At 45.5% G+C, this 20,222-nt stretch overlaps 1 protein-coding gene across 1 annotated transcript in view; it reads left to right on the plus strand.

Annotated features, from left to right (window-relative positions):
* mmp11a (matrix metallopeptidase 11a) overlaps positions 1 to 20,222 on the plus strand; it is a gene marked incomplete at its 5' end in the record, with an annotated part of 52,665 nt that overhangs the window by 23,892 nt on the left and 8,551 nt on the right. Inside the window, 3 exons of the mRNA XM_083645469.1 lie at positions 3,625 to 3,818; positions 16,472 to 16,615; positions 18,009 to 18,142. Of these exons, the coding sequence (XP_083501595.1) occupies positions 3,625 to 3,818; positions 16,472 to 16,615; positions 18,009 to 18,142 (472 nt within the window). The remainder of the gene's footprint in view (positions 1 to 3,624; positions 3,819 to 16,471; positions 16,616 to 18,008; positions 18,143 to 20,222) is intronic.

Consider the following 20,222-nt stretch of genomic DNA (forward strand, 5'->3'; position numbering starts at 1 on the left):
CCTTGAGGTCAGAGAGAAGGCTCTGAAATAATTTCACATCAGGCTCTAATATCTGCCTGCTTGCCTATGTATAGTTTTAATAATTGCTTGTTTGCTAACATGTACAGTAAGTCTAACAATCACTTGTTTGCTTGCCTGTAATATAATGTGTGATTTACTAGTATCGTTGTAACTGATTGCACTAGAACTTTTTGTAATATCAGGGTAAGCCAATCAGATGCAGAGTAGCCTGGGTCATTCCGTCATCACACAGAGATTTAAATAGACAGTACAACAGTACGTCTCATGTAGGGGGAAAAAGCTTTTCGTTCAGGGCGGGCACAGCTGATTCAGTGGGCGGGCCTGGCCCCCCAATGCCCGCCCTTGGGCACGGGTGTGCACAACAGTAGCACCCAGCAGCTCCTTGGTAGAAAGTGTAGAAACATAGTAGAAATGGTGTTAAACTGTTTACATTACAGCAACACTCAGCCACAAGGAAAAAGTTTCAAGGCTCGTTACTGCAAGAAGAAAAGCTGATATTCTGTCTACTATTCCCTGAGCCATTAGGCTCCGTTCGGGAAGCTACGCTAACAATGCTAACGTGGCTAACCTAGTCTGGCTCATGTCCCACTTGTATAGCCCGTTTTACTTGGAAAAATACATCACGATAAGGAAGTTAGATACTCTCGAAATGCCGTTTCAGCTCGACTTTAAAACCACAGGACACAACTAGTGTCCGTTTTGCAGCTACAGTACGAGGAACTTTCATTTTGTGGTGATTTTAGCGGCCCCTGTGGACAAGATCAGTTGTGTGTTCTCCCGCAATGACGACTGCATTTCCCGAACACCGAATCTCCTCACGCTGTGACCAGCGAGTTGGCCGAGCTGCTGCGTCAGGCCGGCCAGGGCTTCTCCTCCCCCGCTGTTTTATTTACTGCATAAGGTTAACGCGATTGGTTCATTCGCCGACCGGAGTTTGAGCTCAAGTTTATTGGAACACAAATTACAACCAGTTTCACACGGATGTAAACACAGGAAGTCCTGCAGTGCACCGGTTGCGCACAGATTTCCTCGTTGATGGTCTCATTTGATGATGTAGGTAAGATGTGAGGCATATTTCATCACCAGTTAAAAGTTCCCTGTAGCTGCTTTAATTGGGAATGCTAACAATGCTAACAAGCCATTCAATGGAAATTGAAGCACAGGGTAGAACCCCCCCCCCCCCCACACACACACACACACCCCATGTAATGAGAACAAGTGCCTTGTGGGGATAAAAGGCAAATAAAATTCAGAGAATCCGTTTAGCGCACTGAAGCCCAGGAGGCGGCCGGGCGGGCGGAGAGGTGTTTCTGCTGTTTCCTCCTTGATCCAAGACTCATCAGTCTGTGTTTCTGCAGGCTGGAGCACATTCCACCAGTCCTGCTGGGCTTTGTTCCCCATAACCTCCAACAGAACAACAAGCCCCCGAGTCCCGCAGAGCGCAGGGCTTCAAACACAACCAAAACACAATCAGCACTCTGTTCACACCAACCTACTGCTTGAATGGGCTGAACTAAACGGGTAAGTGATAGGTGAACAACAAAAAAATCCACCAAACAACATGGGACCTCAGGTGGGGTGGACCGATCCCCTCCGTCGGGTCTGGGGGGTGGCCCACTGCGGCAACTCACAATAAACGCCCTGTTCTATTTTATTTCTCACAAAAAGTAACTACATTCATTTTTGAATTGGTGCTCGCCCCGTCCTTCCTTGTCTCATTTTGTTTAGTCATTTGTCGTTTGCATTCATTTCTGCCTCTGGGTCATGACCCCTGCTGCGGCGCCCGTGTTGGCCTGACCCGCGGGTGGGTTTGGCTCCTTGACGGGGCTCACAGCCTTAAACGCAGTTTCTACGCCGATTGCAACGATAGGGCCCATAATGTTTCCACCTAGCCCTCGGTCTGCCCCGTGGTCTCCTCCCAGCTGGACATGCCTGGAACACCTCCCTAGGAGGCCACTAGGAGGCCAGTAGGAAGCATGTTCACCCGTGCTTTTACCTCTATACTCCCCAGATGCTCCAATAAGCAGTCATTTTGATGGGGAAAAAACAAATAAAAGAGCAGTTGAACTGCAGATTGGTGGCTTTGGACTGAGGAGGTGCTGAGCAGGTCGGGTCGGGATGGGGCGGTGCAGCGCTCCTCTCCTCTGTAATCTGCTGCTGTGGAATGAGCGGAGCCATTTCCTCAGGTGAAGCGATAACGGACTGTGGGGCCGGCTGTGTGTCCACTGGGTAAACAAGAAAAGAAAAAATGCTTTCATACTGCTCACCTGGCGTAATCCAAGTCACCACAAGCGCTAAGATGCCAAGTTGACTTGAACACCCTGTTTGTAGCTGAAATCTGCACTGTAGCAGTAGGAAGAAGGAAGGACCAAGAAGATGGGGAGTAGCTGTAGCCTGTAGACCTGCCCCCCATCATATGTCATCATATGTCACTTTAAAGGACTGTAGGCTATATTTTGCACCTTATAATTTGAGATTGTTTTTCTGTATTGCTTTGCGTCTCGACTATTGATGTAACCGCTTTGCCTCAAATTCCTCGTTTGTAATCGAATTACTTAGTGCGGCTATTAAAGTGAATCTTGAATCTTATCTGAGCACGACTGACATGTACGCTTGCCTCAGGTCTTTCTCTTCGTCCTCCCTCTTTTCTCTTTGTTTTTCTCCTTGTTTTTTGTTTTGTGCCTCCTCTTTTGCTTTAATTATACCTCTACTCCTTTTTCCTAATTTTACTCTGCTCTATTCTTTTTTCCCCTTCCACCTTACATTTTTCCCAAGCGGCAACCTCCCGGGCTGAAGCCAAAGTGCAAGTGCCAAAAACAGTTCCTTCCTGCAGTCCCTTGAATGGCCACTTGAGGCTGGCCCCAAAAGCGAGTCAATTCCCATAGACCCCCATGTTAAAATGGCCAACTTTAATGCACATGTTCACGGGGGGGGGGGGGGTGGAGGGGTCTATATAACTCACCCGTTTATACATTCTTCGGCAAAATAGACATCAAATAGACGATAGTCCACAAACCACTGGGTGAGGTCACAGTCTATGCTTGTCCCACTTTATAGACTACATGACACAAACTGATGACCAAAGATCAAAAGAAAGATGACCACTGCTACTTAGCGGGATAGAGAGACCTCAATGAACGAGGCATGCACTTCTGCTATTTTTTTATTATAGTGTTTAGGTAGGTAGGTAGGTAGATACTTTATTGATCCCGAAGGTGTTTGTCTTGTCATGCGCCTTATCATGCCTTGTCCTTGTGCCTTGGCCCCCCCGGACCCCTACAGTAACTTAACTTATATAGGCTATTTCAACTCCTAGTATTTTTATTTATTTTATGTTTTATGGTATTTTTATCCTAGTATTTTATGCACCTGTTATTTTGTCTTCTACTCTATTGACTGCATCGTGGATTGAGCGATGCGGCATTTCGCTGCTCTGTATGTCCTGTACATGGTAGTATTGACAATAAAACTGACTTTGACTTTGCATGGGGGGGGGCTACCTGTATGTTTTGATTGATGTTTTATGACTGTTCAAATTAATAAACCAAGCTAAACTGATGACCCCTGTTGTTCTCTCAGGGTTTGTTCCAGGTGTCTGAAAAGTTCCACGACCTGAAGAAGAAAGGTCGACTTACTCACCCTCAGGACTTGGTGAAGGAGGCCAACAGCACCGGCGTGTGGAAGCGGCCTCGCTGCGGCGTCCCGGACTACCCCGCCCAGGAGCTCCACTACCGGCACCGACAGAAACGCTTCGTCCTGTACGGAGGCCGCTGGGAGAAGACCGACCTCACCTACAAGTACGTAGGCTACACTCTCTTATATTACCATTAGCACACTTTGTTGCTTTGTTCAACATGCAATTCTGCCAATGAACGCATTCTGAGGTCTGTTATTGCCGAGTAACAGGCTGATGAGCTGAACATAGCACTCTGCAGCACAGAGGGGGACGTCACTTGAGGCTTTTGAGGACACATCTGAAGTCAAGCCTCAAGTTTCAAAAGACTTGAGACTAAACTCGGACTCAAGGTTTGGGACTCGTGAACAATCTTTATTTATTTATTTACTTATTTATTTATATATTTATTTATTTATTTATTGGTGCGTTAACATTAAGGAAATGTCCACTACTACTACTACTAATAATAATAATAATCAATAATAATATTGAATAATAAGTGAATAATAATCAATGCTGATACTGTATGCTAATAAAAGAGTGAGGCTAATACAGTACATGCTTTGAATTCCTTAGTTTACTTTGATCTATGCAGTGTTCTAAGCAGCAGATAGAACACTCATCCATAAGAGATGTGAGACTTGACTTGGACTTGTGACCAAAGAATTGAGACTTGTCTTGGACTCTGGCTCAAAGACTTGAAACTTGACAAAAAATTACTTGCGAGCATTTCTGTTTCGCAGTCAAAACATACGGTTAATTTTGCTTGACTTCTAATCAAATTAAATTATTTGTGGCTATTACTGTTTGGTTACTGACTGAGGATAGAAACATGGACGATTTAATTCATTCAGAGAGCAGCAAACTTTGGATTGCTGTTTAGAAGCTGATGCTAGCTACAGATGTTTCTATGGTTACCATTGTGCTACAGAGTAGCATGGATGCTATAGCTACAGACATTTATGGTTACAGTCCTGCAACAATTTTTTTTTAGCAAGTAATACCAATATCTTTTGTCAAATTATATTATATTAAGTTAAATATTTTCCCAGAAAATGTATTGGCGTAAGACGTAAGACATTTCCATTAAAAGTGTGATGACAACTTTTCAAAACGCCTGAGCTAAATTTAGACTCTGCATTCTTATCATTCCTATCATAAAAGGGAGCATGTGGGCAATCTCTGTTCTCTCTCTGTTTCAATTTATGTCCCACTGATGATGTCATAAATCACTGATGATGTCATAAGTGATGTCATCAGTGATTTCACTTAAGCAATTGTGCATTGTGACATCAGTGATGTCATAGAGCAAGTGAGCCCGTACAGTGGTCGAGCTGCAGTGTGGGTGAGGCCACGCATCAGCCGAGCTGCGTATGCAAGCTGCAGGGCCAGCTCAGCGAGCTGCAGGGCGGGTGACTCTGCGCAGGGGCTGAGCTAGCGAGCCCGCGCAGCGGCCGAGCCTAGGAATCGAGCGCACGTAGCGGGTGAGATGCTTAGTATTTTCAAAGTTAAGAATAGAAATAAAGAGTTTTGCTCCAAAATGAGATACAGTATCCATGAAAAAAGTGACATATATTAAAGGATAATAGGTAATGTAAGCTCTTGGCAGAAAAATAATGAGCCTGCTATAGGTGAGATCTGCTATAGATTTAAGAGATATTGAATGATTGACTTCAGGAAATCTCTCCTTTTTTTCAATGGGTAGACCTTCTGCAAAAGGGGGCAACCAAAGAAGGTGTTGTTTTTCTTTCATCTGAGGCCTTGGCACCGTCGAGTCTGCTGTCTGTGTCTCCTGGGGTCTCTTTCATTGTAGCTATCCTTCACTTTAACGTAACAGTATATAAAGACAGAGAGAGAGGTAGTTACAGAGAGAGAGAGGGAGAGAGAGAGAGAGAGAGTGAGAGAGCAACAAAGGGGCAGCCGAGAGCTATAATAACAGCGCTGGCTGCAGACTAATAAGATTGTGCTGGTTGAGGGTAATAAAGCTGTCACAGTGACACCTGACAGAGGGATGTGGTTTAGTCTGGATCATGTCAGCACTCTGTCTGTTCCCCTCACTCCGCTCCTGCACGACCTACTGGGCACTCCGCCAAGATTATGGTTATACTGGTCACCTCCCTGCTATGAATGTCTCTAAATGAATAAGTGAGAAGCAGCATGTTGTTGATAAACAGGTTGTCTGTAAATGAATAAGAGAAGCAGCATGTTGTTGATAAACAGGTTGTCTGTAAATGAATAAGAGAAGCAGCATGTTATTGATAAACAGCTTGTCTGTAAATGAATAAGTGAGAAGCAGCATGTTGTTGATAAACAGCTTGTCTGTAAATGAATAAGTGAGAAGCAGCATGTTGTTGATAAACAGGTTGTCTGTAAATGAATAAGTGAGAAGCAGCATGTTGTTGATAAACAGCTTGTCTGTAAATGAATAAGAGAAGCAGCATGTTGTTGATAAACAGCTTGTCTGTAAATGAATAAGAGAAGCAGCATGTTGTTGATAAACAGCTTGTCTGTAAATGAATAAGTGAGAAGCAGCATGTTGTTGATAAACAGCTTGTCTGTAAATTAATAAGTGAGAAGCAGCATGTTGTTGATAAACAGCTTGTCTGTAAATGAATAAGTGAGAAGCAGCATGTTGTTGATAAACAGGTTGTCTGTAAATGAATAAGAGAAGCAGCATGTTGTTGATAAACAGCTTGTCTGTAAATGAATAAGTGAGAAGCAGCATGTTGTTGATAAACAGCTTGTCTGTAAATGAATAAGTGAGAAGCAGCATGTTGTTGATAAACAGCTTGTCTGTAAATAAATAAGAGAAGCAGCATGTTGTTGATAAACAGCTTGTCTGTAAATGAATAAGAGAAGCAGCATGTTGTTGATAAACAGCTTGTCTGTAAATGAATAAGAGAAGCAGCATGTTGTTGATAAACAGCTTGTCTGTAAATGAATAAGAGAAGCAGCATGTTGTTGATAAACAGCTTGTCTGTAAATGAATAAGAGAAGCAGCATGTTGTTGATAAACAGCTTGTCTGTAAATGAATAAGAGAAGCAGCATGTTGTTGATAAACAGGTTGTCTGTAAATGAATAAGAGAAGCAGGGCTCTATCGTTACAACAGCCTTAAATTAGCACTTATCGCCAGGCGCAGCGCATATTAGTGGGCGTGGACCAGCGCACTCGATATTTTCGTGTCCGCACTACACGCGGCCTTAAGCATTATAACCACGCCTTTTAAGCGTAGAATTATTCACAACTGTGCTCATTGGTGAACTGCAGTTACTCAATGACATTCCTCCTTTCGAAGCTCCGATCCACTTGCTCCATGTCCGGGTTTTGGCTGCATGCTGTCATCTCTTCATGCCAATTTGGATATCTCAGCACATCACAGATCATAGCCTGAATAAAACAAGTCAACCTACAGCCAGGCAAATACAGATCTGTTCAGCAGGGCTGATGCGGTCTCCCTGTAGCCCACAATATAGAACGTTAACTATCAGTGACATTCCTGATACCATCCAATTCCATGATCTTTATGTTGTAAACATAACTTTCACAATAGTGAACGAGCACCCCCACTCGGCTCATTCAGGGCAGGTAGTTTTATAACTTTATTATTATGTAAAGTCATTGCACATAAATATAGCCTATATTATGTAAAGTCATTGCATGAATGTGTTTTTATTGTAAAAGTACATGTGAAGTAAGCCAAGTCTTATTGGAGCGGACAGCACAGTAGAACCGTGTTACGGCTGTCACTCATCTAAATCACGTTAACTTTGCGAGGGATACGGTGGTGCAGTGGTAAGCGCTGTCGCCTCACAGCTCGAAGGTCCTGGGATTGATTCCGACCTGGGACGCTGTGAACGCTGAAGGAATGCGTGCCCGTCCGCATGTCCTCGAGTGCCCACCGCCCGGGTGGGGTCGTCAAAAGGGCCTTTCTGCGTGGTGTTTGCATGTTCTCCCCGTGCCTCCCGGGGGTTTCTTTATATAGGAACCCCCTTCACCAAAACATGCAATATCCTGGTTGCTAATGTGGTTCCTCCTCTGGTCGTTAAGGGTGCCTGTTCAGAGGGAGGGGAACTGGTTGGAATAGCGTGAACCTCCCACGTGCTATGTCCTACCAGTGAAGCTTCCTCTGTCAGGTGAAAAGAAGCGGCTGGCTAACTGCCCATGTCTCGGAGGAAGCATGGAGCCAGTTTCGGCTCTCCCCAGATCGGTAGAGGGTGGAGCAGCAACCAGGATAAATAAATTAAAACTAGCACTAATGGGGGATAAAAATGGGATACAAAATCAGGAAAAAAGAGAAGGAAAAAAAAAACTTTGCGAGGGATATACTGTATATACCACCTGGATTACATATATGTTTCACATAGGGTTGTGTTTTAATTTTTATGTTTTATTTTGTCCAATATTGAAATGTTCCAGAATTGCATCTTATGTTAACATACATATTATTTATATCTACCACTTAGCCTATTTAGGCTGATTTGGTTGCTATTTCTTGTCGAAATGTATTCTGTATGTATGCCTCAATGCATGCTGGGAGATTTAGGTAGGGGAGCGCACAGGTAGGATGATGCAACAGCCTCTGAATGACAGGGGCTCAAAACTACGGTAACAACTTTTTTTTCATCGGTCATTGTGCCTGTCTGATGCGCGAGAGAGAGGGAGTGAGAGAGAGGGAGTGAGAGAGAGAGGGGGGGGGGGGAGAGAGTGAGATGGCAGAGGAGAGCTCCGCGCAATTACGCACAGTAATATAAGCGGCGCACTGAATAAGGCCTGGTATTGAAAAGCGCTAAGCACTAAATTAACGCCAGGGGGGAAGATAGCGTTAGGCCGGTATTTAAGGCCGGAACGCCCATTCTGGCCTATTCTGGCACTGCGCCATGCCTCTTCGGCGTAAAGCGCATTTCGGGGCCTAACACCATGATGCTATCGTCCCAAGGCAGGCGCAAGGCGGGTTCGTTTTGCGTTTAACAGCAGTTTAGCGCCTAAGGCCAGTGGGAAGATAGGGGCCCTTGTCTGTAAATGAATAAGTGAGAAGCAGGCTGTTGTTGATATACAATTATACGCTTAAGAAATATTCCTTCTGCAAATAAAGGTTGTAGAAAATATACGAGCTCCTCCCCCACTGAAGTGCCTTAGTCTTTTGTTCAAGTTCAGGTTTGTTTATTTCTATAGAGCTAATTCACCCCATGTCTCAGAGAACTTGACAGAGAATGTCAGCTAATGGTGCCGTGGACGTGTGTATTTCAGAAGCCAGCGTCTTTCTGCAATTCATTCTCTATGTAAGGAGGCGCTAAGCGCACTGCTGGTCAATGTCACTCCTCCTACCCCTTCTCAAAGTAGGTATCGGTATATAGCTAGATTGTTTAGCAAGTCAAACAATCTTGGTATTCTACAGCCTAATCTACCCGGCACGCCAGTCTTAGACCCTAAATGCACACAAGCAAAAACTCTCAAGAAAAAAACTTAGTAGGAGAAACTTGGAAGAAACCTTGAACGGGCCGCATGCAAATAGAGAGACTCCCCTCCTTCCCACCCCTCGAGAAGGCTGATTGTGCACGAGCTGCCGGGCAAAACACTGACAGTCATAGGCAAAAAAAAAAGACAGGAGAAAACAAAAGAAAGACAGGCAGCATGTGGGTGGGAAGGGACTGAGGTCTGCAGTAAAAGTTCAAAAGGACGAGGGCTGCAGATCAACCAAACATCACAACGGGTGAGATGATCTGTAGCGGCTTTGAGTGTGGTCTGGCTGTTGGTTCAGCAGCTCAGAAAGAGAAGCTGCCCTCCTGGGACTTCCACACTACAGTCTGTCGAGTTCACAGAGAAAACAGTTTGTTGAGATGAGATGAGATGAGATGATCCACTTTGGGAAATTCGGGTGCCACAGCAGCAACTCGCTGACAATGCCAAGGAAGTTAGGTATGTTTCAAGTACAGCAAGGTAATATAAGAAGTACATACTTAAAAATAAAAGGTAATGTACATAACTCGATTATCAGCCTTCAAATCTAGTTTGGTGGGATTCCGGCCCCTTGTTGTGTGTGTTTTGTGTGTATGTGTGTGTGTGTGTGTGTGTGTGTGTGTGTGTGTGTGCATGAGTGTGTGTGTGTGTGTGTGTGTGTGTGTGTGTGTGTGTGTGTGTGTGTGTGTGTGCGTGAGTGTGTGTGTGTGTGTGTGTGTGTGTGTGTGTGTGTGTGTGTGTGTGTGTGTGTGTGTCTGTTGTTGTGTTTGTAAGGAGTTGGCACCTCAGGGGTTAATGGGGGGTGGCGTGGTATCGGCTGGGCTGACATTACAAAACGGGACTTTTGTGACACAAATCGTGACTGACAGACACCGCCCGCCCAGTCCACCTAGGCAATTTGATTCAAGATTCAAGATTCAAGATTTTTATTGTCACTCCATAGTACAAGTATCACGTGTGAAATTCTTGTGCTGTAGACTCCGTTACAACATAGTGCAAAATAACAGGGCATATAGGTGCAGGAAAACAAGAGAAACAACAAGCAATACGGCAGTAAAGCAATAAAACAAGCCAAAAAAACAGTGACATATTCACTGCACATAGGTGCAAATAGTATAGACATAATTTAAACATAATTCAACATTCTGTTTGCACAGGTGCAGATAGCATAGGCCTAATTAAACATACGTAATGGTAGCAGCTGCAGTACAGCTACTACATGATTGTTGGGAGTTTATTTGTGTATGTTAAGGAGTCTTGTGGCCTGCGGGAAGAAACTGTCCCTCAAGCGATTTGTGCGTGCTTTTGGGACCCTGTATCTCCTCCCTGAGGGTAACAGGGAGAACAGGCTGTTGTGGAGGTGGTTTGTGTCCTTGATGATCTTCAGGGACCTCCTGAGGCAGCACTGGTTGTACAGTTCCTGCAGTTCTGGCAGCTCACATCCTGTTACGTGCTGGGCCGCGCGCCTCACTCTTCTTAGCGCCCTGCGGTCCATGGTGGTGCAGTACCAGGTGGTGAAGCAGCCAGTCAGCAGGCTTTCAATGGTCCTTAGCCCAAATTTCTTCAGGCGCCTGAGTCCGTGTAGTCGCTGTTGGGCCTTTTTGACAACAGTGGCGGTGTGGCTGGCCCATGTCAGGTGCTGGTGGATGTTGACTCCCAGGTACTTGAAGCTGTCCACCCTTTCCACCACGGTGCCATTGATGGTGATTGGGGACGGGGGTGCGCCCCCCCCCCCCCCTCCTGTAGTCTACAATGATCTCCTTGGTCTTGGAGTCACAGTCAGAAGGTCCTGAGTTCGATTCTCGCCTGGGACACTGTGGGCGCTGTGGTTGTGTTCCCCCCCATATCTTCAGTGCCCACTGCCCAGGTGGGGTATCTCGTCGTAAGGGCCTTTCTCTCTGTGTGGAGTTTGTATGTTCTCCCCGTGCTCCCCCAGGGGGTTCCTCCGTATATAACCCCCCCACTAAAAACATGCAGAAGATCAGATTGTCATCGTCATCCGACCAGTGACGACAACATCCGAAGTTGGTCCCCGGGCGCTGTACGAGAGAAAGCGACCACTGCTCCTGGCCTGCCCCCCGGAGGAAAGGACATGCCTGGATGGGTTAAATGCAGAGGACACTTTTCACCGGCCACCGTCAGCATGAGTGTGTTGTGGCCGCATGCATGTATTGTGGTGTTCGTGTGACAATAAAAGACGGGGACGGGCTTGTCCGTTACGGACGGGCTTGTCCGTTATGAGACGTTTAGATCGAGGAGGTTGTCCTGGCACCATTGTTCCAGGGCCTCCACCTCCTCTCTGTAGGCCGTCTCGTCGCTCCTGGAGATCAGCCCCACGTCTGCTGTGTCATCTGCAAACTTCACGATGGTGTTCGAGGTTTGAGTCGCCACGCAGTCGTGGGTGTAGAGATCGTACCAGAAGGGGCTTGAGATGCACCCCTGGGGCGCTCCTATGCTATGGTAAATGGTAAATGGTAAATGGCCTGCATTTATATAGTGCTTTTATCCAAAGCGCTTTACAGTCAGTAGGTACATTCACCCATTCATACACCGATGGCAGCAGGTTACCACGCAGGGTGCTGGCACACCAACGGGAGCAATTTGGGGTTCAGTGTCTTGCCCAAGGACACTTCGACATGCAGACTGGAGGAGCCGGGAATTTAACCACCGACCTCTTTTATCCAAAGCGATTAGTGGACGACCCGCTCTACCTCCTGAGCTACAGCCGCCCCTATGCTGATGGTCAGTGGGGAGGAGGTGAGGTTGCCCACTCTCACCACCTGGCGGCGGTCTGTCAGAAAGTCCAGGATCCAGTCACACATTGCTGTGTTTAGTCCCAGATCCTTGAGCTTGCGTACCAGCCTGGAGGGTACTATGGTGTTGAATGCTGAGCTGTAGTCCACGAATAGCATTCTCACATAGGTGTCCTTCCCCTCCAGGTGAGAGAGGGCGGTGTGGAGCACGTGTGCTACTGCATCCGCTGTGCTTCTGTTGGGGCGGTATGCAAATTGTAGCGGGTCGTGGTTCGGGGGGAGTGTGGGGCGGATCTGTGATATGACCAGCTTTTCGAAGCACCCAGCTTTTCGAAGCTGGGTGCTGATTGATTATAGGATATACAACAATAGAGACAGTGCAAATAAATGCAAATAATATATGCAAATAATAAATGTCAGTTCATAGTCAAAAGTTCAAGTGAGGTCAGAGTAGAAACGAACAAAGGAAAGGACACAAAGGCTCCAGTAGTCTTGATACCATGTTCTGGGTCAGTACTATGGGTTGGCCATCGAATCACCAAAATTATTATTCTAAAGGAATCTAAACTCCAGAGGAATCGAAAATTGATTCCTAAAGCATTCCTGATTCCTGAGTATATGAAGTCGTGGACACACCTGAGCATATTAAGTCATGGACACGCACCTGAGCATATTAAGTCATGGACACGCACCTGAGCATATTAAGTCGTGGACACACACCTGAGCATATTAAGTCCTGGACACACACCTGAGCATATTAAGTCATGGACACACCTGAGCATATTAAGTCGTGGACACACACCTGAGCATATTAAGTCGTGGACACACACCTGAGCATATTAAGTCGTGGACACACCTGAGCATATTAAGTCGTGGACACACACCTGAGCATATTAAGTCATGGACACACCTGAGCATATTAAGTCATGGACACACACCTGAGCATATTAAGTCGTGGACACACCTGAGCATATTAAGTCGTGGACACACACCTGAGCATATTAAGTCGTGGACACACACCTGAGCATATTAAGTCGTGGACACACACCTGAGCATATTAAGTCGTGGACACACACCTGAGCATATTAAGTCGTGGACACACACCTGAGCATATTAAGTCGTGGACACGCACCTGAGCATATTAAGTCGTGGACACACACCTGAGCATATTAAGTCGTGGACACACACCTGAGCATATTAAGTCGTGGACAAACCTGAGCATATTAAGTCGTGGACACACACCTGAGCATATTAAGTCGTGGACACACACCTGAGCATATTAAGTCGTGGACACACCTGAGCATATTAAGTCGTGGACACACACCTGAGCATATTAAGTCGTGGACACACACACCTGAGCATATTAAGTCGTGGACACACACCTGAGCATATTAAGTCGTGGACACACACCTGAGCATATTAAGTCGTGGACACACACCTGAGCATATTAAGTCGTGGACACACATCTGAGCATATTAAGTCATGGACACACACCTGAGCATATTAAGTCGTGGACACACACCTGAGCATATTAAGTCGTGGACACACACCTGAGCATATTAAGTCGTGGACACACATCTGAGCATATTAAGTCATGGACACACACCTGAGCATATTAAGTCGTGGACACACACCTGAGCATATTAAGTCGTGGACACACACCTGAGCATATTAAGTCGTGGACACACACCTGAGCATATTAAGTCGTGGACACACACCTGAGCATATTAAGTCGTGGACACACACCTGAGCATATTAAGTCGTGGACACACCTGAGCATATTAAGTCGTGGACACACACCTGAGCATATTAAGTCGTGGACACACACCTGAGCATATTAAGTCGTGGACACACCTGAGCATATTAAGTCATGGACACACACCTGATCATATTAAGTCGTGGACACACCTGAGCATATTAAGTCGTGGACACACACCTGAGCATATTAAGTCGTGGACACACCTGAGCATATTAAGTCATGGACACACACCTGAGCATATTAAGTCGTGGACACACCTGAGCATATTAAGTCGTGGACACACCTGAGCATATTAAGTCGTGGACACACCTGAGCACACCTGAGCATATTAAGTCGTGGACACACCTGAGCATATTAAGTTGTGGACACACACCTGGGCATATTAAGTCGTGGACACACACCTGAGCATATTAAGTCGTGGACACACACCGCTACATTCAAAATGTGATGCAAAGAAATTAGAAACTGTTTAAAAGTTACTAATAAACAACAAGCAATGTTATGATAATATGGACATGACTGAATATGACTTGTCTATTTTTACTGCCAGTTCATCACCTTATATGATCTTAAATAAGTAAACCAGCCATTTCAAAGTGATATACATTTAATACATCACAACTTAGTGTTATTATGTTATTGAAAACAATACGTTTAAAAATAATAAAATGTTAAATACTTTACAAATGAGACAAGTTAACATAGGCTCTCATTTCCCCCCTCTCATCAGTAAAATAATATACACATTAAATAAAAGACGATGGAAGAGATTCCTCAAATGTATTTGGTGACCCAAATCACCTGCGACCCACCTGTGGGTCCCAACCCAGTCTTTGGGAAACACTGTGAATACTCAATTCTGATTGGCTGCAGGGTGTCCATTAATTCTTGATACTTGACACCTCCTGAAGGGCATCTGAACACTCAAGTAATTTATCTTTTTTCAACTCTGAATCAAATGTTTTATGCTCACGATTCTCTGGAAGACTGGTTGGCTTGGTTCCTGGCTTAAAGCTTTTTCCAAACGTGAAGTACTCTTCCGGAACGCCACGTGACTGTTGAGCTCTATAGAGGATGGGTCAAATGCAGTGGATAAATTTCCCCACAGGGATAATAAAGGATAACTTAACTTAACTTAACTTAACTTTACCCCCACTTTCAGTGATCATCCTGGGTGGTTTTACCTGAGAGGAAACGGGCTGTTAGAGAGCCTGAGGTCATTGGTAACAGCACAACCATCTGCTAATGAGATGGCTGCAGATATCAGATCAGAGGGAGGCGTGCAAGGCCGGTGGTCCCCGATCTGCCTCTACAGATTCTGTGTGTGTATGTGTGTGTGTGTGTGTGTGTGTGTGTGTGTGTGTGTGTGTGTGTGTGTGTGTATGTGTGTGTGTGTGTGTGTGTGTGTGTGTGTGTGTGTGTGTGTGTGTGTGTCAGAGATGCTCACGTAATTTTTTGCAAGTCCAAGTCAAGTCTTAAGTCTCTTACAGATGAGCGTTCTGTCGTCTGCTGGATGTCATCCGGTCTGCTTAAAACACTGCATAGCTAAAACGAAGGAATTAAAAGCATGTACTGTATATCCCCACTCCTTTATCTGTTAGCATACAGCATCAGCATTGATAGCTGACAATGTAGACATGATAGTAGACATTTTCTTAAAGACGACATGAAACGGGTTTGAGAGAGGGTCAGTGACATATCAGACTGGAAACAAACATTGCTCTCACTGAAACAGTGCAGAGAGGCGGGACATAGCGTGTGGATGATTTGATTTAACCGTTCTGGGGACTGGAGTTGACGTTGGCCAATCCTGGCACTTGTCTGGCGTGTTCTGCCCCCAAATGGAGTGGGATTCAGTGTGTTCTGCCCCGACGCGAGTGGGATCCGCAGAGAACCGGCAGCCTTAGTTAGGGCAATTAATCTGCCATAATAATAAAAAATCCGGCTCCGTCAGGTCACCCGGCATGGGTGCTCTTTACACCCCCTGAAAATTTCAGCCCGATCGCACGTAAAACAGCATAGCTGTGGCCGGCCAAAATTCTTGAACAGAGAAACAGACATTGCCAAATTGATATACTAGCGGACCTGTGGGGACCCCCCTGTGAGTTAGGCCCCCCTGGTCTGGAACATGACATCATCACTGATGACATCATCATTGAACTTATTAGCCTCAGCCAGGAAGGATGATATCACATCATTAGGTAATTAGGCCAATCATCTAATTAAAAAATCTTTTTAAAAAATTAAAAAAGGGTGCTCTTTACAACCCCTGAAAGTTTCAGCCCGATCGCACGTAAAGCGGCACAGCCTGCTCACATGCACGCATGCACACAGACACTTCTCAAATTATAATAAGACAAATAAGATAGATAGATATTAACATTTATGGACTCGAAAAGTCTGCCCAGGTTACAGGCACTACTAGGCAGCCATCTTGCCTGCTCAGAATGTTCTCCTCAAAATGAAGATTGATTGACAGGTGTCATGTCGTGATGTGATTGGTTGAAATGGGGTAGAAATGTGATAGTAGTGAATGATGTCAGAATACTGTAGATTACAGTTATGAATGAAATCCTGAGAAAACAAGTCCCAAATCTCGAGTCAAGTCTCAAGTCAAGTCTCAAATCACTGTGTGTGCGACTTGAGTGCAACTTGTGTCCAAGTCCCCATCATCTGAGCGTGTGTGTGTGTGTGTGTGTGTGTGTGTGTGTGTGTGTGCGTGTGTGTGCATGCATGTGTGTGTGCGGTGTGTGTGTGTGTGTGTGCATGCGTGTGTGTGACACCTGCATACCTCTGCCTGCAGGATAGTGCGGTTCCCCTGGCAGATGAGTGAGGAGAAGGTGCGGCGCGTCTTGCAGGAAGCGCTGAGGGTTTGGAGCGACGTCACCCCGCTCACCTTCACCGAGGTCCGCAGCGGGAAGGCAGACATCGTCATCGACTTCACCAGGTGGGCGATATTTATAGATGTTGGGGGGAAAACACACACCATAAAACAGGGGTGTCAAACTCAATCTCACCCCGGGCCACAGCAGCATTATGGCTGCCCTCAAAGGGCCGATTGTAAATGTAACATGATATAAATGTATCTCATATTACTATTTGGCTCTGATTTGATTATTATTGGTTTTTAGTAATAACTTAATAATGAATAACTCTGGCTCTGAAAGCAGAATTATAGGAAAAAAATAATATCAGACAACTAAGTAGCCTACAATTGTTAGAACTAACTAGAATTAGAATTGTTTGGCGCAAATGTTATTCTTTGCTAGCTCTCACGGGCCACATAAAATGAGGTGCCGGGCCGGATTTGAGGTTGACATTATGTGCCATAAAACATCATCTGATCTGTCTGTCTGTCTGTCTGTCTGTGTGTGTGTGTGTGTGTGTGTGTGTGTGTGTGTGTGTGTGTGTGTGTGTGTGTGTGTGTGTGTGTGTGTGTGTGTGTGTGTGTGTGTCTGTCTGTCTGTCTGTCTGTGTGTGTGTGTGTGTGTGTGTGTGTGTGTGTGTGTGTGTGTGTGTGTGTGTGTGTGTGTGTGTGTGTGTGTGTGTGTGTGTGTGTGTGTGTCTGTCTGTCTGTCTGTCTGTCTGTGTTTGTCTGTCTGTCTGTTAGCAGGAAATACTACTGAGCCTATTTTCATGAAACTTGGTGGGACGGTGTAGCATGGTGCTGCAACAGTGCAACAGTGCTGCTTAATCCAGGACCTTACTTCCTGGAACTCTTGAGAGTAAAAAAAACGGGTCCATTGGAGTGAATGGAGATGTCGCGACTCTTCTATATACACGGCTCTGAGTAGGGGTAGAGGCTGGGGGTGGGTGGTGGGAGGCAGTGTGGTGAGGGAAGGGGGCGGGGCTAGGGTAAAGGGGCCGAAGGTCATAGAGAGTCAGAGTCGGGGTTCGAGGGCTGGGTATGGGGAGTGGCTGGGGGTGTGTGTGGGTGGGTCAGGGTTCTGATTCGACTCATAAAATCTGCATATCACAGCCGACTGGAGGTCTGCACTCTCCGAATGCACTTCTAGTTGTTTATCATATCAGCTTTTTTATTTTCTACATTTTTGTTGTCCTCAAATGATATTGAGGAGACTATGGATCGGCCTCATCCATTGTCCATGTGTCATGAGCATAATCACACAGTGCTGAGTGGATTTTGACCACACCTGATATCTGATGTTTGTGTCATAACAATAATTTTAAAATGACACTGGGGAGCACATTATGTAAATTTACAATCAAAACAAAGCTGACCTTGTTAATCCATCTGCTATTTGTAACTGTTATTTCTGTCATTGAAAAGTGCAATAAAGAAAGTTCATGACATTGTTATTATTATGATACACCTGTAGGTACTGGCATGGAGACAGCCTTCCCTTTGACGGGCCGGGGGGGATTCTCGCTCACGCCTTCTTCCCCAAAACACACCGGCAGGGCGACATCCACTTCGACTATGATGAGTCCTGGACCCTGGGCAACAACATGGGTAAGCCTGGGTCTGACTGGGCAACAACATGGGTAAGCCTGGGTCTGACTGGGCAACAACATGGGTAAGCCTGGGTCTGACTGGGCAACAACATGGGTAAGCCTGGGTCTGACTGGGCAACAACATGGGTAAGCCTGGGTCTGACTGGGCAACAACATGGGTAAGCCTGGGTCTGACTGGGCAACAACATGGGTAAGCCTGGGTCTGACTGGGCAACAACATGGGTGAACCTGGGTCTGACTGGGAGGCAGAAAGTGTGTGGAGGTGGAGCCAAAGTTTGCAATTGAGCAAAGAAGGAACCCAGGTCAAAGTATAAGTCCATGGGGTCAAAGGCGAAGCTATAAGATGCATCAAACATTCCTGTATCTTATACCATGGTCTGGGTGAATACTCAATTCTGATTGGCTGCAGAGTGTCCATTATTTTCTGATAATGTACACCTACTAAGTAGTTCCAGTCAAACTGTCTGTTCACCAAGTCAAGTCAAGTCAAATCTATTACTCTAAATTAATGCACTGCATTGGCTACTAGTAACAGCCTGAATCTCAAATGACTCGATGGGTAACTGCAGTTACCCACAGGTGGCGACAAGCTGCAAGAAGTAGGCTACACTGCACTGCCCCTCTGAACTTACTGATAGTAGCATCACACGTCTCATTCACTAGTCAACTCTGAACTTACTGATAGTTAGCGTCACACGTGTCATTCACTAGTCAACTCGCTAACGTTACTTCAGGCTGCGGCCGACAGCGCCATTGTTGTGCCATCTCATTGTTCATGAAAGTCTTGATGTTGCTTTAGGGTCAATGACATGGCTGGATAGCTAGCTGGTGTTGCTGTTAAACATACTGTCAGATTATATTTAGGCTACTGTTTGTCAACCGTACGCAAAATTGCTAGCATAACATTAGCCTTCTGGACCAGAAGGCTAATGTTATGCTAGCAACCCAACAATCTAGTCTGCTCAGCTCATAGAACCAGAAGTTCTGGTTCTATGAGCTGAGCAGACTAGATTGTCTCTGGTTGTCAACTCGTATCCAAGGTTGGTCCTATTTACTGGAAAATCAAAGATAGCGCGCTCAACTCCTTACTTTAAGGCAGGCTGTATAAACTGGGTGCTGGATCCCTATCCCTATTCCTATCCTAGCAATGAATAATGTTTCCATTGCAGGTGAAGCTGATGGGGGTGGTAATGACAGCCTGATCTAAAAAGAAATTGGGACCAACGTTGCTGTTACAATTTCGGCTCCGAAATTGTAAAATGGTAACGTACGTTTATACAGGGGTGGGCGTGGTTTCCAGAGACTTTAGGCCCCCTATCGTTGCATCGGCGCTGTTTCTAGGCCGAGCGCCTGGCGCAGCGCAAATCAGTGGGCATGGACCAGCGCACTTGATATCGTCGTGCTGGCGCTACACGCAGCCTAAAGCATTACAACCACGCCTTTTAAGCGTAAAATTATGCACCGTCATGCTCATTGGATAACTGCAATAAACGAATCGCACGCTTGCCTTTTTAGCTCCAATTCCACTGGTCCCGCAAAACCAGACGAAAGCCAAGCGCTCTGCCCCCCCCCCCCCCTCCCTTCATCCAGTCTTGTCTGTCTCCATTATAGGCTATTATTCCATATTATTATGCTTCTCAAACCAATCTAACTGCAGTTTAAATACTGCAAGCATGTAAATACACTACACTATAGCAAGATCAAAGTGAAAATAATGTTCTAAATGCATCAGCTAGAAAAATATAGCCTATTAGATTGGTGAAAGTTTGTCCAGAAAGATATCATTTTCTCTCGCCTGCTGCAGGAAGGATGATGCACATAAATATAGCCTACATTATGTAAAGTCATTGCATAAATGTGTTTTTATTGTAAAACTAAATGTGGAGTAGGGCCAAGTTATTGGAGCGGACATCACAGTATAGCAGATGACAGTAGAAGCTTCCGAAACGCGTTCCGCTGTCACTTATCTAAATCACGTTAAATCGACAAGGGATATTTATAGCCCCAGTAGGACATATATGTTTCACATAGGGTGGTGTTTTCATTTCGATGTTTTATTTGGTCCAATATTGAAATGT

This window comes from Poromitra crassiceps, assembly GCF_964638095.1.
Source record: "Poromitra crassiceps genome assembly, chromosome: 10".
Classification (NCBI taxonomy): domain Eukaryota; kingdom Metazoa; phylum Chordata; class Actinopteri; order Beryciformes; family Melamphaidae; genus Poromitra; species Poromitra crassiceps.